The sequence below is a fragment of the Notechis scutatus genome, chromosome 4 (assembly GCF_049901735.1).
Source record: "Notechis scutatus isolate UNSWTSFEM ecotype Mainland chromosome 4, rNotScu1.2, whole genome shotgun sequence".
Lineage (NCBI taxonomy): Eukaryota > Metazoa > Chordata > Lepidosauria > Squamata > Elapidae > Notechis > Notechis scutatus.
In genome coordinates, this window is record NC_142012.1 from 163,503,756 (window position 1) to 163,522,324 (window position 18,569).

General features: G+C 39.5%; 1 protein-coding gene across 5 annotated transcripts; it reads right to left on the reverse strand.

The window, feature by feature from the left end:
- Positions 1–833: 833 nt before the first annotated feature.
- LOC113432064 (cytochrome P450 2J5-like) lies at positions 834–17,993 on the reverse strand. 5 transcript variants are annotated; one of them, XM_087965515.1, is made up of 10 exons: positions 17,648–17,993; positions 11,191–11,347; positions 9,855–9,860; positions 8,570–8,719; positions 8,209–8,369; positions 6,773–6,949; positions 4,662–4,803; positions 2,778–2,965; positions 2,123–2,264; positions 834–1,154 (listed from the first exon to the last, which is right to left on the reverse strand). In XM_087965515.1, exons 1-10 carry the CDS (start codon positions 17,816–17,818, stop codon positions 970–972), a joined length of 1,479 nt encoding a protein of 492 aa, XP_087821641.1. In that variant the 5' UTR covers positions 17,819–17,993; the 3' UTR covers positions 834–969. The 5 variants fall into 5 exon arrangements, with proteins under 5 accessions (XP_087821641.1, XP_087821638.1, XP_087821640.1 ...); XM_087965512.1 differs by lacking the exon at positions 9,855–9,860; XM_087965514.1 differs by lacking the exon at positions 9,855–9,860 and having other exon boundaries at positions 4,662–4,813; positions 6,777–6,949; positions 11,185–11,347.
- Between the last annotated feature and the right edge of the window lie 576 nt (positions 17,994–18,569).

Consider the following 18,569-nt stretch of genomic DNA (forward strand, 5'->3'; position numbering starts at 1 on the left):
TGACCAGCTGTCTGCAAGGAGTATAAATCTTTCCATTCCCCTCCATCCAGTCAGAGCTGAAGAAGCTTCTTGGATGAGAAGGGAAACATCTTCAAAAATAACCCAGAAAGTCCAATTGCCTCTTGAAAAAGCACCTTTGAGACAACTATGATTAGGATGACTGAGAATCTCCATAGACATATACATCCTTGACTGACACCGTTATTGGTAATAATTTTCTCTCTTAGAGTATTATACATTCCTGTGTGTGAACCTTAGTCATCCCCATCTTCAAAAAGGGAGACCCCAGCCTAGTTGAAAATTACAGACCAATCTCTTTATGCTGCATCACCTGTAAAGTCATGGAATCAATTATTAACCAATCCATTATCTTCCACTTAGAGACAAACAACCTACTCTCTAATAAACAATTTAGTTTCAGAAAAAAACTCTCCTGCAATCTGCAACTCTTACACTGCAAAAACATATGGACTACACAACTCGATCAGGGCAAAGCAATAGATGCAATCTACATAGACTTCTAAAGCTTTTGATTCAGTGGTACACAACAAACTACTACTAAAACTAAAATCTTATGGTATCTCTGGACACCTGTCAAACATTCCTGTCAAACAGGCAACAAATGGTCAAAATTGGGAGCGTCCTATCAAATTCTGTACCTGTCAACAGTGGTGTCCCTCAAGGCAGTGTTCTAGGACCAACTCTCTTCATACTCTACATAAATGACCTCTGTGATCTTATTAAGAGCAACTGCATTCTCTTCGCTGATGATGTAAAGCTATTCAACACCACAGACAATACTGCTAACCTTCAAAAAGACCTCGACTATGTATCAGAATGGTCAAACATAAGTTTTGGTACTGACTAAATAGAAGCAAAGAACAATATTAAGTGAATAGAAATATAGAGGAAACATTTATCATAATAGCTACTGTTTGAATAAGTGTATGCTTTTTATGGTGTTTAAGTTTAAGCCTTTTTGGAAATAGCACACAGTTTGTAAGGGTGTGGCTGCACTGTTGCTCTTACAATAGGTACTTCATTGAGTTTTTTCACTCCTTCAGGCAACTGGAAGCTGAAGGTCCTCAACAAGTTGGTCAGAAAGATGAAGATCTCAATTCTTGCTTGCAGCTCTCCCACACATATACGTTGACCTGGTGATGAGACAAAGCATTCGTAAAGTGAATAATAATCATTTATCTAGAGTATATCCCTTTAGCAAGGGAATCTGAAAAGATCCATAACAGATGAAATCGATGTTCATGTTGAATTCTGATATTTTCTAGCAGATTTAATTCCTAGTGCTGCCTAGGAATTGAGGAGAAATAGTCCAGGATGTCAGCTTTTCTGTGGCTGCCATGGATCTGTCTCAACTACTATTGGACCCCAGAAGCTGATGTTTTGTTTCTATCTGAACAAGAGCCAGGATAACTCTTATAGCCATAGATGGATGTGGATGCCATTCTGTTGGATGGAAATCAATCTCTGCAATAATTGGAGATTACTTTCTGCAGACCATGTTCTGCAGGGATGAAGGGCCACTAAAACATTATCCCGTGTTTAATATTTTCTACCAACCAAGGTAGGGAGATAGAAAGCTCTAGCTCTCCTCGCTTAAAATCTCTTCAGATGCCTTTTAGCTGCCTGGGAAAATATCGGTGTAGATTCTCAAGCATCCAGGTCATGGTTGCGTCAAAGGTACTTTTTCAAGAGACAACCAGACTGTTTTTTGTTTGAAGATCATTTCTCATCCAAGAAGATTCTTCAGCTCTGACTGAATGGTGGAGGATGGAAGGATTTGCTGCAAGGAATATAATAACTCTGTGGTCCATCAGTAAAAAGCTATAATTAACTGAGTGTTCTTTGGATTTAACTAATAATTCTCCCCAAACACCAGAGATACAATCTTATCCATATCTTACAAAGCTCCAATACTAGAATTGCAGTCTAACTATCCCTTTGTAGTTCAAAGTTTATACCCTAAGGGATGTTCAGACTCTCTTAGCTTTGAAACCAAGGATTCCTTGGTTTCCTGTTCAGACCATGATGACCTCAGAACATCTCAGGGGTGTGGATGGTGAGAATCTATAAGTAATAAGCTTCTTTGGGCTTATAGATGTACCCATTCCAAATGGCAGAAATTCTTCCCGTTCAATGAACTTCCCATCCTTATCTAAAAAGTGATTTGGGTTGAATTCTTCAGGTGTCTCCCATTGTTCAGGATCAAGAAGAACGGAGCGCAGGTCTGGGAGAATACAAGCCCCCTGTTAAGAAAAAGAGATTATTAAATAGACCAGTTTCATAAGTGAAACAGGCAGAAAAGTTCAAACAACATTGATTAAACATTTTATTTCAGTTTGCCTTTATGGACTCACATTTCTACATTCCCATAGCAGTTTCAGAGAGCAGTAGCTGCTCAATGTTTAGCTTCATTCTTCCATTTTTTCCATTAAAACCACGAGGGGGGTGCCTATTTATCACATCAGATTGCCCCGAGAAATGGACAAAGAAACAAGTCCAGATATGACTACAATTCTGAAGTTCAGCCATTAATCACTTATCATCTTCCTAGAATAAATAGAAAATACTAATGGTTCTAGCATTAAAATCTGAGAGGTGTTTGGATTTAAACTCATAATCCATCCCCCACAAGAGTTTGCTATTCTTGGTTATTTGATTTTACATGAGTACATTGATAGTTATGAACAGAGAGCACATGTCATATTCTGCTTTTCCCTCCATGCTGTACTGCAATACAACCTGAACATGTTCCTCACCTTTGGAATGTGGTAATCCCTGATCTTCACATCCTTTGTAGTTTGCCTGGGAAGCCCAGCTGTCAAGATATATCTTACACGCTGTATTTCATGAATCACAGCATTGGTGTAGGGCAGCTTCTTCCGATCCTGATAGGAAATTGACCGTGAGAATTCACACACATCTTCAATCTCTTTCTGCACTTTCTCTAGAAAAAATGATGAAAATAGATGCTTTATTTTGTTCATTCAAGCCTGTTCCACCAATGTTCTGGCCTTCTTCAAGTTATTGTCAGCTTCTGGGCTCCACGTCGATTGGAATTCCAAATTTGCAGTCCCATTTGTACCTCCAATGCCAGTTGCCATCTCGATGACCTTTATGCTGCTACTTGCACCAGACCACCTGACCGAGGACTCCAAATCCATCTCTGATCTCTGGGCATTGCACTCTTCCTGTTGGTCTTTGATCCCAGCCATGTACTTCACTGCCAAGGTCCCTATTGACTTTCTTGATCAGTTTTGGCTTCCAGTCCCTGCTTGTCATTCTTCAGGACTGCAGCTCCGACACCAAGCTGGCTCTTCAATACACCTCCACTAGCCTTTTGGCCTTAACAAACACTCTCCACCTTGACCTCCAGACTGGTAATGTCTTCTGACTGGCACTAGGTTAGACTCAGAGTTGGCTCACTACCTGCTACCAAACCCTCATTGTGCTACCCCTCCCATGCACACATGTTCACAATGGAAAGTTCAAAGGTTATTATTCAAAATCCCAGTTTTAGGGGTAAACCAAACGTCAATTACCAAGCTCAGCATGAGACAAAATCTCAACAAGATTCAGTCCAAGAAATGCCAAACAAAGTCCAAATCCAGTTCTAAATCCATACCCAAGGTTACAAATCAAGTGACAAAGAACAGGAGGTAAGAACCTGGACACATTGTTCAGGAAACACCCATTACTTTGGGCAGGATTAAATAGGCAATGCCAGTACAGTCCCTCACAATGGGTGAGATTCCTTCATCGTTAATAACCTGGCCAACCAGCATTGTGCCTGTCTCCATGCACATCCTTGGATCAGGAGGAGGTATGGACTCCACCTCCTTATCCTCACTTGACTGTGGGCAGATCAGAGGTGGTATTCAACCGGTAGTGGAAATTTCGAGTAGTTCAGAGAACCGGCAAATACTACCTGTTTCCCTTCCCTTGCCATGCCCACCAAGCCACGCCCACATGTAGTAAAACAATTTGAATCCCACCACTGGGGCAGATGCTCATTCTTCCTGTCTGGGTCATCCAGGCTCATGTGCCACAGCTGCGGCTCCCTCAGCTCTATCTCAGCCTGTCACCCATCCAATAGTCCTGGCTGTGGCTGCCTTGTCAGGCTGGAACCCTGCGCTCTCCAATCCATCTCTCTCTGGTGCTTCCATGCTCTCTTTCCCCAAAATATCAGGACCTGGCTCATCCTCCTCTTCCTCCTCTGAATTCACATCCAGAGAGGGGTCTGCAGAAGGATCCATTACACTCATCCTGGATATGTCCCTCAATGCTGCAGACCAAGGGCCCTAGTTTGGTTCTGCCCCTTCCAGCCCTCGCTTGATAGATTTCTGCATTGAAAGCATTAAATCTGACCTGATTTGCACGGATTTCCAGTTTCTAGTTCCTCACTGAATATTTTATTGAGGATTCAAAGGAGGCTCTCTGTTTATTTATTTAGCATATGGTAGCCTTTCCGTACGTACATTCTTTGTTTTCCTTTAATCCTGCTAAATTCATACTCCTGCTTATAGAATCAAGAATCTACATTGGAAATTATTACAAAGAATAGGTTTAAACTAAGTTCTGTGAATTTTAAAACCTGGAGTAACTTTTGTTGCACTAGGTTGCACTAGCCATGTCTGTCTCACCTTGGATGTTAGGATGATTGGTCAAAAGGAGAAGTGCCCACATCAGAGTAAGCATGGTTGTCTCTGTTCCAGCAGCAAAAAAATCAAAAATACATAGAGCCAGGTTCTCTTCTCCGTAGGTAGATTTGGGGTCATTCCTGCTCTGATGTTTAAAATGGAAAATGAAAATTACAATGAATTCTATGCAGATTTCTGTAGTTATTTTTTATCTCTGTATCTCAAGTCTAGAGAATAAATACATTCCTGGTGGTTATGTAGGAATATCAGTGCAGGAAAGTAATACTTCAACTGGTAGATTCACATTAAGACACTGTCTTAGCTATGCTCAAAGTGATGCATATGACTGCTTTAATTATCAGTTTTTGTGGCTATTATGCCACACCAGGATAATTTATGCAATTTTTAAAAAAAGGGTAATCCTCAACTTACTATCATTTGGTGATCATTCAAAGTTTCCATGGCACTGAAAAAAGTGAGTTACAAAACGGTTTTCATACCATTACAGCATCCCTACAGTCATGTGATCAAAATTCAGGTGCTTGGCAACTGGCATATATTACCGTATTTTTTGGAGTATCAGACACACTTTTTCCACCCCCAAAAGTGGGTGTAAATGTCTGTGCATGTTATACAGTGAATGTTGTCGAAGCCCCGCCCACCCACCGGCCCCCACCCTTCGGCCTCTGCCTCCCAACAATTTGCCTCCTTGCAGCAAACAGCAAACAGCCTGTTTCAGCTTCAGCACAGCCTGATTAGCACAAGCAGCTGATTGTCGGTTGGATCGGCCTCTTGACAATCAGCTGTTTCAGGCTGCAGGGATTACCATCGCCAGTTGCCGCCACCGTGCACCCCATTTTTAGGATCTGCATCCCATTTTTGGCCTCCACGCACCCTGTTTTCAGCCTCCATGTGCCCCATTTTCCACCTGTTCCGATCCCCACCGCCAAAAAAGGCAGCAGGTCATATTTTCACGGGAAGTCTTTCACTGTCTCACCTATTGGCAGCACCAACAGACCCACGAAGCAAGAGCCTGTGTGGCCACTCCCATCCACTGCTCCTGCAGCCACTTGCCACCGCTCACATGCATCATCCCCCAGCTTCCGTTTCATCATCAGAGGCCTTCATGAAAGGCCTCTGCAGCTGGGAAACGAGATCTGACATCACTTCTGATGGCAAAATGGAGGTGGGGGGCATGCCACAAACATCAATCCAGAGATCATTTCTTTCCTGAAGGCCTCTGTCAGAGAATCGGAGGCCAGGGGCAACATGCACAAGCAGCTGCAAGGCAACTCAGGTGACAGGGTGTGCAAGGCCCAGCTGCAACTGTCCAAAGGTAAGCAGCTCCACCCCCCCATCCCCACCCTAGTTTGATTTTTGTCTGTGCACCTCGCCCCACCCAACCAGGTGCATCAGAGTGGGTGGGGTCTTAACTAGAGGTTGTTTTGGGAGCATGTGTAAAAATCAAGCTAGGGCTTATTTTCTGAGTAGGGCTTATTTTCTGAAAACATGTAGGTACAAATAGAAATATGCATTATTTCCATAGCAAGAAAGATAAAGCAGGAGTAGTTAAAGGGGTTATTTTATTCAAAAAGGAAAATATGTTTTTATTTGGATATCACTTCTGGAATTTGTACTTGTGAAGAAAAAAAAGATGAAACTTTGACTTTGGTTTTGTTGATTAGAAGGATTTGGTATTATAGGAATGGCTAGTTATATATTAATGTGTAAAAGCAAAAAGTGGAGGTTGGAGTGTGTTTACCTTGTAGTGTGCTATGAAGAGTTGGAAGTCAATGCCCCTTTTCTTCCTTTTTCTCTTTCCCCCGTGTCTCACACCCCCTTTCCCCCGCTCCCTTGCATCTCTTAATTTCCTATTTTTTTCTTCTCTTCCTTGTATTTTATATAATAAAATAAAACCTTAATAATAAAAAAGACTGCAGAAGTACAATATAACTCTTATTTAGAAGTATTAACATGGGGTAAATTCAGAATAGGAGTTGAATGAAAAAGAAAGAAAAATCCAGTGAAGACAATTTCAGTAGCCCGTCCTGTTTGGTTATGGCAAGGAATATAATAATTCCTTGTTTATGTTTATACCTTGTTTATGTTTATACCTTGTCAATCTGAAGAAGATAGTAATCAATGAAATCTTGTGGCTCATGCAGAGCGCTGTATTTCTTGTGCTTTTCTATTTCCTGCTTTGCAAAGGAAGTGATCACCTCTAGGGAAGCCAAGGCCTCCTTGTGAAGGCCTGGGAGGTAGCTCATTAATCGTGGGAACACAACAAGCAACTAATAGAAATGGAAAAGGAAAAGATTATTTATTTCTCCACTACAACTAAAGAAGACTCTAAGCAGCTCACAGTAATAGACCACACTTAATAAACAAAGAAAAACATTGCAAGCACATTAAAACATGGCACCATACATGGTGGCAGATCTCAAAAATCTTCTAGAAAAGCCGTTCCTGAATTCTTGTAGAAAAGAATGATAAAGGCAGATTGATTATTATAAAGCTATTATAAATTTCTCTTATTTTCTCATTGTCTCTAAGAGACTTTGTAAATATGTTTACCCTTGGCTAACTAAGCCAGGATTCAAAAAAATTAGATCAACTGGATTCACATGCCAAGCTAAATCATATATTAACTAAATGGGTTAGATTTTCAATCTGCTAGCTTTTCATAACAGAACAACAGAGTTGGAAGGGACCTTGTAGGTCTTCTAATCCAACCCCCTGTTCAAGCAGGAGACTGTATATATCATTTCAAACAATGGCTGTCCAATCTCTTAAAATTGCCCTGTGATGGAACACCCATAACATCTGAAGGCAAGCAATTCTGCATGTTCTCCCTGTCAGGAAACTTCTTCTTAACTCTAGATAGGTTCTCTCCTTGATTAGTTTCCATCCATTGCTTCTTTTCCTGCCTTCAGGTGCTTTGGAGAACAGATTGACCCCCTCTTCTATGTGGCTGCCCCTCAGATATTGAAACACTGCTATCATGTCATCCCTAGTCCTTCTTTTCACTAGATTAGTCATATCCAAATCCTGCAACTGTTCTTCATATATTTTATCCTCCACACCAACCCCCATCTCGATCATTCTAGTTCTCTTTTCGGCATTCTTTCCAGAGTCACAGTTTAAACATGGGGTGGGCAGTCATCTAGTGGTGATATTGAAATGATGGATTTTTTTCATGGGCAGGACCACTTTGCTATAGTGGTTAATGCACCAATCTAGTAACTGAGCTATTGTGAATACTAGTCCTAACGCAAGCACTAAGTCAACTGGGTGACAGTGCACAAGTCCCTCTCTCTCAGCCCTAGGAAGTAGGCAATGGCCAACCGCTTCCAAAACCTGGACTGCAAAGACTTCTCCAGGCTTTTGCTTTGAGTCAAGACTGATTCCAGGACAGACACACTACTGGGAATAATAGTACCATGCAATAGATGATTTCCAAGGCTTCCTTCATGGATTCCATTCATGTTTACATGAAATTATTAATAGAAACATAGGTTTGGGGGGAGCTTAAATATAAAACATGACTCACCGCATGAAAAAAGCCACCAGTGAATTTCACAATAGTTTCGAGGGCTTTAATTAACTTCTGGAAGTTTTCATCGTCAGGAGGAAACTGATGTCCAAAACTCAAAGCACAGATGACATTAGAAACTGCATTTATTACTGGAAGTGATGGGTCAAATGGCTGCCCTGGAAATGAAGGTATTTTATAATGAATTTTTAAGGAACAGGGCTTGTAAGAGGATGAAGGAAGAGAATTGGGAACTTTGCCAAATGTTTCAAAAAGTTTTAAAAAATCAAATCAAAGACATATGTTCTTTTTTGAAATACACAGAATGGGGAAAAAATTCTGCAGACAGAGACCTGAGCCATTACCCAAAATTACATACCCTTTGTCTGTCTAAATATCTCCACCAATGTCTGAGCTCCATCTTCTATTTGATGCTCAATGCTTTTCTTCCCCAGGCCCAGCTTCCACAGAGCAGTGATGCCAATGTGTCGCTGCTGTTTCCAGGTGTGGCCATTGGAGAAACCAATTCCTGAAGACATTATCAGATAGAGATAAATGATTCTTGATGAAATTCATGTTAAAAAAAAAACAGTTCTAGTTCTTGCAAAATCTAGTTCTTGCAAAATATGTCTCTGGATTTCAGGTGGGAGTACCAAACCCTTCTGGCATATTGCCATTTTATAAGATTCTAAATTATTATCTAATTATTTGCTAAACAAATAATTCCCTCAACACTGTCCAACTATTTACAAAGTCTGCACTACTACCCTGTTTCTCCAACAATACGGCCTCCCCCAATAGGAAGTCCCAGCATGTTTTATAGGCATGAAATGAAATTAAGCCCCTCCCCCAAATTAAGGCCTATATTAAAACATGCAAAATGGGGGAATGGTGGGGGCTTGCCGTTAGGTAGTACTTTTGTTGCACACCTGGATATGGTGCTGCCTGCGTTGACCCCGATACGAAGTGCCCCACCAACGCCGAGGTCAACATCCAAGCTGCCGCCTGCCCGAAGATGCAAGGGGAATTAAGTCACCCGAAAAACAGCGAGCATTTTTGGGCTCAAAAAAAAAAGACCGCCTTATTTATGAGAAACACGGTATTACTATTAATCTTCTCATCACTCATCACCCATCCCTTCCCACTGTACCTTTGTCGCTTGTATCCTTACGATTTATATTGATTGTTCCTAGTATGCTATCCTTGTGTTGATGCAACCTAGAACTGCACTGGCTTTTTGGCAGCTGCAGCACACACTATCTCATACTTAAGAGGTGATCAACTAGAACACTTAGACCCCTCTCACAAGCACTACTTTTGAGCCAGGCACCATCTTTTCTATACTTATGCATCTGGGTTTTTTTTTTGACTAGGTGCAGGACCTAATGTTTCCCACCTGTGAACTACATCTTATTGGATAAGGCCCAATGCTCAAGTCTGTCAAGATCCTTCTGCATCTTGAGCCTATCTTCTAATGTATTGGCTACCCCCCCCCCCCAATGTGGTGTCATCTTCAAATTTGATGAGTTTACCTTCTATCCCATCTATAAATTAGAATAAAAATAGAGTTAGAAATACATTATTCCATTCTCTTTAATAAAACAAAGGATAGAGGTGTAAGAATTCTAGCAAGTCAACTAATTTTCATTTTAGAACACACCCACCCCGCTCTCCAAATATACAATTCCACAGTGATGATGTGGAGAATGAAAGGATTTAACGACTAAGTGACTGCAAGAAATATAAATCCTCCCATCCTGCACCATTCAGTCAGAAATGAAGAAAATTATTGGATTAGAAGCGAAACATCTTCAAGGAAAGCAAAAGTCCAGTTGCCTTTTGAAAAAGCACCTTTGGAATAATCAAATTTATCATTCAATTTGGTGTGAATGTATTCATAAAAGGAACTATTCCATAGGGGAATATAGAAGGATGGTGAAAACACAGAGGGGGGAGAGAGAAGAGAGAGAGAGAGGAGAGAGAGAGAGAGAGGAGAGAGGGAGGGAGAGGGAGGGAGGGAGGAGGGAGGAGAGAGAGAGAGAGAGAGAGAGAGAGAGAGAGAGAGAGAGAGAGAGAGAGAGAGAGATTTCAGCCCTTAGTATGAAAACAAAAGTATGATGCTAATTACAAAAATTCAAACTTATTATCTGGCAGATTGAGAAATTGAAAGCCTAAATTACTGCAGTAATAAAAGACCCCAGAAACCAAAGTACTGCTAACTTTTAAAAAGATGATCAATTCATAATATTACACAAATGTTGCTTTCTGTGCAATTCCTTTGGAATGGCCTTGCACTGATTTACTCACTTCCTGCTCAATTTAGGATCTATCAAGAACCAACTCCTGTTGCCTTAATTTTTTTTCTTTTTAAAACTGTTTTCTTCTCTTTTTTAGTTGTAGTTTATATTAGTATTGAATGTGGTTATTTAAATTGTTACTTTGATTTCAAGCCAGATCATTAAAGCTGTGATTTTATTCCAATTTTGGAAATGTTATTAGCTTAGAATAGATCCCAATTGAATCTAATTCCATGACTATGTGGGTAATCAATATGAAAGTAATGCTTTTAGGTGGGTTGATCACATAGAGAGAATTGGTTAAAATCAAATTTGCAAAATTTGAAGAAAATGGCCAAATTTGAAGGAAGAGGAAAAATATTACTCAAAAAGAAAGGACTAAAGCGATAAAGGAAAATTGAGAGTTTTAGTTGAGTGGGGATGTTGAGAACCTCAGAAGAAAAAGATGGATGTTTAGTGGAAAAAAAGTAAATGTCTAAAAATACAGTATATGAATGTAATGAACCAGATAGAATGCAATGGAGATGTATAATGATTTGGTATAAAGTGGATTATAGCTATATATATCTTTGCTTATCTCATGCCATTAAGTCATTTTGTTGAATATCTCTTACTTTCCACCCCCTCATGCTATGTATAATATCACCAAAAATATAATAGTCTGATGGTTATTTAGGTACAATTTCTTATGACTTGCTCTTACCATTACCTGAAGGACTCAAGAATGCATAGTGTGGTCGATCAGAGAAGTCTTCTGGGAAGCTGGTCATTACTTTTTTCACAGTTTTGAATCCAGATAGCACTACTACAAGGTGAGGTCCAGCCCACAAAGAGTATATATTTCCATATTGTTTTGCAGGCTGCCAAGTGAATCAAAGTTGAGAAATGTTACAATCAAATAAAACAGATTATTTATAGTTAATGCACCAGAGTATACTTTATAATAAAATAAAGTATTTTAATAACAATAAAATACACTCTTTCCTAAATCTTCAATTTCAAGATCTTTCACCATATGCAATTGTCTGGTCTTTAGAAACTTATTTTCTCTAAGATTCCTGCCCAGAACTTTTGTTCTTGTGCTTCGTTTATTTTCCTCAGATGTTCCTTTCTCTATGTTTCTACCTGAAATTCTAGCAATTATGGGCTGCCCCGAAGAATTGTTCTACATCTGATGGGTTTTAATCTGAATTAAAATTGGTCACAAGAGCAGTACTATCTATATGAGCTATTGGATAATTTGTTAAAATAATTGATCAAATTTCTCTTTTTGGGGAGGGTGTAATTTTTATTTTATTCAAAAGAAAGGTTAAAGTACAGAACTAAAAAAAAAACGGAAAACTGCAAAACAAACAAGACATTTTAAAAAGTGCATTACAAAAAGAAAAAACAACAACACACATACACATATTATTCCCCTCAGTTATATACTGATTAATTCACTGTTATTACTTTCCCACCCATTGCGAAACAGGCTCCCAAAATTTTTAAATTAAATCTATTTGCAAATTATTAATCTGTCATCTATATATTATATTAATGAAAAAAAAGTTAACAAGAAGAACAACAATAATAATAAAAAGGGCAAGATTAAAGCTTTAAACCTCTCTGTTAACAAACTGCTATTTTAATCAACTCATAGAAAATTTATCATGGAATCTTATCTAATCCCAAATTGTCCCAGAAGTTAACAAAGATTCATCAAGATTAAATATACACATTTGTTTCTAAATACCATCTCTTATTAACTGTTGTCTGATTAAATATAATAAATTCAATCTCCCATAGACCTCTCCTATGGTCTATCTTCCCATAGAAGTCCAGATCAAATTGTTTTCCAGTTAAATGTGATAAATCCATTCCTCAATTGTCTTCAATCCTTCTAGGGAAAACCAATTTTTCACTTCTCCACTCAGTTAGGTTTCTCCTTTTGTAAAATAATTCAGGGAGGCATGTGCAATTAACTCAGTTATTTCTAAGTCTGTACAGTCCATATTTTCTTCCAATGAATCTGCTGCTTTCGAATCACATTCCTTTTGTGAATCTAATGTATCCACAGCTATATGCATCTGAATATTTTCCACAGCCGCTATCATTTCATCAAACTTTTTAAGTTTTTAAAAAGGCTTTCAACTAGGAATTCCAAGTTTTCCAAACGTTTTTAGATATCCACCATATTTGCTTCAGCAGCCATCTTGAGGAGAAATACTTCCTTGCAGGGGTGGGATTCTACCGGTTCTGACTGGTTCTATAGAAACCCTTGTTAACTTTCTAAGCAGTTTGGAAAACCAGTTGTTAGAAGCAATCTCCTTTTGTTTTCCCCCCACCCTTATTACATTCTTGCCAGTATGCCTAGACTTCCTGTCTCCGGAGTTTCTGGAGCTTGACTTTCTTAAAGGGGAAGGGTTGTTTTAAGATTTTTACACTGCTGTTGAGAGGAAATACTTCCCTGGACAATCAGCACTTTGAAGAAATAATTGAATAACGAAGCAGAGCTGTCAGAAAGAAGCTTTTCATGACAGGGAACCAAGATGAGTGACATTCAGCAAGGCTTCTTGGCTAGCTAGAAAGAATGACATTCAAATGTGAGTTTACATACCCTTTCTGAGTTTTGGTCTAAAACTGGTTTTTGGTGAAGGTTAATTCTGTGCTTAGTGATGTTTAATCCTGTGTTTATTGGTGGGATAATTTCCTCTATTCAGCTTCAACAAGCAACAGCTACTGTTGTGATTTAATTATTTGTATTGTGTTTGAATATTTTCCTGCCTCATAGTTTCTTTTTCTATGGGGGGGGGGTTGTCTTCCTTCACTGCTTTAGTACTATCTGGCACAGTCCTTTTGGGGTGTACTTCCAAGAGGCAGGATGCAAGCTTGGCACTGATTTTTTTTACTGCCTTTCTGGGTGGCATGTGACCTTTCCTTAAATCTGTATAATTTCCTTAGGATATTTTGTGAGGTGAGTGAGACCAGCTGGCATCTTTAAGTGGTGCAAATGGATCTAAGGATTGCTTTTTCTGGGTGTGCTTTTTCTGGAGACTTAAATGACCTCTCTGCTAAAAGGTTTCACTCTATGAGTAACAGTTGACTGCTGATAGTTATCACTGCATTTTAACTATTTTAATTCCTCAAGGTGCTCTGGCACCCTGTCTGACTTGTAACTCTGGCTTGCAGGTATTTTTAATCTAATGATTGATATTTAGGGCATCTTTCTGCAAGCAAAGAAGCTTTTTGTATTTTTGTACAGGTAATCCTTGCCTTATAATAGTTCATTTAGTGACCATTCAAAGTTACAATGGCACTGAAAAAAGTGACTTATGACCACTTTTCACACTTATGACCATTGCAGCATCCCCACTGTCATGAGAGGCCAGGCGAGGAGAAGCGCCTCTTGACATGAGTGATGTCAAGTTGGCCACACCCACCCAGTCACATGACCACCAAGCCACACCCACCATCCAAGCCACACCCACAGAACTGGTTGTTAAAAAAATTGAATCCCACCCCTGCTTCCTTGTCATATATGACTCATGCACATAGTGGAAATAGATTTTGTCTAGAACTGAGATCCAGAAAGCTTTTGAAATTATTATAGAATTGCAGAATTAGAAGGGTCTAATTAGGCTACAAAATTCCACCTATTGTCTACCGCAGGAATATAGAGCAAAGCATCTTCAACAGAAGATTGCCTAGCTTCAATTGAACAAAATAATTAAACACTATTGACCTCACCCCATTCCTAAGAGGTCTGTAAGGGGCATGCATAAGTGTACCATCGTGCCTACTGTCCCTGTCCTATTGTCCCCTTTTATTCGTACCTATTTCATGTATTCTTATTCATGTTTATACTTATACCTATTATCTTGTAAGCGATTGACAAATCAGATAAATAAATAAATAAAAATAAAATGAAGGGGAACCCATCCTCTCTCTGAAGAATTGATTCCATTATCAAACCTTTCTGGTAAGACTGAACTAGAATCTGCCTTCTAAAAATTCAGCCCCATTATTTCACATAGTGCTCTGTGAAAGAGCTATAAGCAAGTCTTACCCAGGGGTGGATTCAAATTTCTTAACAACCGGTTCTGTGGGTGTTGCCTAATTTGTGGGTGTGGCTTGGTCATGTGACTGGGTGAGTGTGGCTAGGTGGTCATGTGACTAGCAAACCAAATATAAGTGGTCCTCGCTTAATGGCAAGTTGCTTATCAAGTGTTCTAATTTACGACTGACCTCCCTAGAGCTACTTGACCTGTTTTTGGTGTTTTGACAGCCATGCACATGCGCACACACACACAGACTTATGATCAGTTACAACATCCCACACAGTCTTGTGACTGAGGTTTTCTATGTTTTTGCCAGTTTCCAACAATTCCTTCTGGTTTCCAGTTAAGAATGCCCATTGGGGAAAATGGACTTGTTTAACAACCAATGTTTGCTTAATGACCACAAGGTTCACTTAATGACCATGGTGTTTGCCTGACCCGGGGTCTGCAACCTTAAACACTCAGAGCCATTTTTCTATTTTCTTTTAAACAGGTATCTCTCTCTCTTTCTTCCTCTTTCTCATCTCTTTTTCTTTCTTCCTTTTTCTTTCTTTCTCTCTCTCTCATCTCTGTCTCTTGTCTCTCTCTTTCCCTCCCTCCCTGTCTCTCTCTCTCCCTGTCTTCTCTCTCTCCTTCTCTCTCTTTCTCTCCCTCCCTCTCTTTTTTCCTATCTGTACGTGTCTCTTGTCTCTCTCTTTTCCTCCCTCTCTGTGTCTCTTGTCTCTCTTTCCCCCTCTTTCTCTTTCTGTGTGTGTGTGTCTCGTCTCTCTCTTTTCCCCTCTTTCTCTCTGTCTCTTGTCTCTCTCCTTCCCTCCCCCCCTCTCTGTGTCTCTCTTGGTCTCTCGCTCTTTCCCTCCCTCCCTCTGTCTCTCTCTCTCTCTGTCTGTGGGAGGGGGGGATATAAGTCACTTTTTTCAGTGCTGTTGTAACTTTAAATGGAGGGAAAACAAATAGTTGTAAGTCAAAGACTATCTGTATCTGCTGCTTTAACCTTCCAATTAACATCTAACTAAATTTCAGCTGCATCTCTGCACCAGGTACATAGGATAATTTCCTTATTCCCAAAATGCAGGAAAATAACCCAGGCTCACAAGAAGTTGTACTTCTGCTGTTTTTCAAGCTTAGCAACTTTAAGACATGTGGTCTTGAATTCCCAGAATTCCCCAGGCAGCATGAGACCTGATCATTTGATTATTTCCAAGTCAGTAACACGAAAGAATTACCAACTTTAAAGATACTGAGCATTGTATCTCTGTATGAATTAATAAGATTCCATACTTACCACGCTCCTGTCTCTGCTTGGACAGAACCATCAAGGCACTTCTACTGGATTGCGCCTTGAACCAAGGCTCTGATTTAATGTTGCTTCCTCCTCCTCCTCCTCCTCCTCCTCCTCCTCCTCCTCCTCCTCCTCACTAAATGCATGGATTGACCCAGTGGTGGGATACAATTTTTTTTACTACCAGTTCTGTGGGTGTGGCTTGGTGGGCGTGGCAGGGAAAGGATACTGCAAAATCTCCAGTCAGAGGTGATATTTGCCGGTTCTCCGAACTACTCAAAATTTCCGCTACCGGTTCTCCAGAACTGATCAGAACCTGCTGAATACCACCTCTGGATTGACCTCAAATGGATGTTACCTATTTTCTACTGGTGGATTAATCTATAAAATGTAATTTAAACATTTTAAACTTAAATTTAAACATTTCATCACAAGGACACAGCTTTAAAGATATTAAAGTCGCTCCCCCAAGGGAGACTTGCTCCAGGCTACTTTAAAATGCTTTAAAGCCCGATTCAGCTCCAACAATGCTTCCTGGAACTTCTCCTTGTAGCACTGAGCTCCTTGGTTTTTATTTTGAAATCCAGCATTCTTGGGTTTGAGCACTGGATTTTAAAAGGCACACAGCTACTCAGTGCTACAAGAAGTGCCGGGAAGCCAATGAATCAGTCAATTAAATAATACTTTTAAACTACTTTCTCTCCCAGCAATCTGGGCTAAAGCAGAATTAAACAATATCTGTTCCTTTGTTTTCTGAATGGATTTTATAGGAAGGAGGCTTAAATTCACACGTACACACACCAGCCACTTCCCACTCAATTTACCTCATTTAGGAAGCACTGAGGATGTCGTCAGCAACAGCAAAACTCAATATCTTCCAAATGGGATGGGGTGGGGGAGGAGAGAAAGGGATTCTTGCTACAGGCTTAAAGCCCGGCACCACCAGCAAAGTATCTTCAGCCTCATCAGAGGCAAGTGGCTGGGAGGGGAAGGCCAGCCAGGGGCATGATTTGGCGGTTATCCAAGCTGAGCCAAATCATAACATCCGGTTCTATAGAACCGGAGGGAACCAGTAGAATCCCACCCCTGGTCTTACCTGAATATTCTGGTATAATAAGGAAAATAACTAATGAAATGTCATCACTAGCACTTGAAATGTATTTCTCATTGCATGAGAATATTTTACTAGATTAATACATTTGTCCACAATTTATATAACCAAGTGTCATCACTATCATTTGATTAATTAAATTCCTCATTGCGTAAAAATATTTTATTAGTTTAATACATTTGTCTATTGGTATGGTAAAGAAAAAATAATTGAGAATTATTTTATATATGGTTGGTTAATTATTTAGAATGAAATTCCTTATAAAAATAATCTGCATGAAGCTCAATCCTGTTTGCCCACAGAGACCCAATGAGAGGGGGGTCCAAAGTTGTCTCAGGAGGAAGAGAATCAGCAAAGCAAGCAGCAAGATGAACAAAAGTGTCCCTATAGTCATCATTGTCCGGCTGACCCTTTTTCTTTGATGCTTACTAGTGAATCTGAGATGGTTGTATCCTTTTGTCCTCTGCTTTTTACTTTCCTTCCTCTTATATACTCCATTCAACCCCCATTATTCCTCATAGTTCTCTGTGAAACAGCTATAAGCAAGTCTTACCTGAATATTCTGGTATGATGTGGAAAATAACTAATCAAGTGCCAGCACTAGCATTTCAAGAAATGTATTCCCTCAATGTGTGAAAATATTTTACTAGATTAATACATTTGTCCATGATTTTGGTATAAAGAAAACAAGTGAGAATTATCTTGTGTATAACTGGTTAGAATTAAATACCTTACGGAAGATATCTTCATGGAACCAAAACCCAACTGCCCAGAGAGACCCAATGAGAGGTAGAGCCAAAGGACCAGGAGGCAAATGTCTTCGGGACCAGAGTTGTTTCAGGAAGAAGAGAATCAGCAGAGCAAACAGCAAAAAACACAAAATTATCCCTGTCACCATCATTTTCCTGCTGTTTTTTTCTTTCTTTCTTTGATGCTCACTGGTGGATCTGAAGATGCTTTTGTCCGATGCTTTTTTTTACTTCCTCTTTTATATACTCCATTGATGGGAAACAAATAGCAATGTGTCTTTTGATGCTGTCTCATTAGTGATGGAACTTTGTCATCAAGATATTATCACATTAATTCAGGTTAATGCGGTTATCTCTGGCCATATGCCACACAAATAACAGACGTCAACAGCTGTGTAACCCATTTTGTCCCAAACTTTATATTTTAAAATCATAGTGTAACACGTGTCCATGAAATCTATCTAAATACAAAAAAGAATCTTGTTGGACCAGAGAAAGATTATCTAGTCCAGGATTATGTCTCATTCATATCCTTGCAAGCCCTGCATCAGGATTTTAGCATGAAGAACTCACTCAGTTTTGCTTACAAATAAAGGAATGTCTTCATGAAGGCTTCATACTGTTGAGCACCGTCTCTGGTGCTGTGTAGCCTTTTGCAACTAAAATAAGTGTAATCTTCATGGTTATAAGCAGAGCTGTTGTAATAGATTCTGCAGCAACTATTATTGATTGAAAGATGTCCTAAATCCAAGCATCAAATTATAGGTAGAGAGCTATAGATGTTTAGAAATACCTATCTAAACATGATGTCACCAATCAGTTGCCTAACCCATGACCACATCTGAAAATGATTCATGGTAAAGTTTTAGCAGGGACAATTAGCCAACTCTGAAGTATCATTAA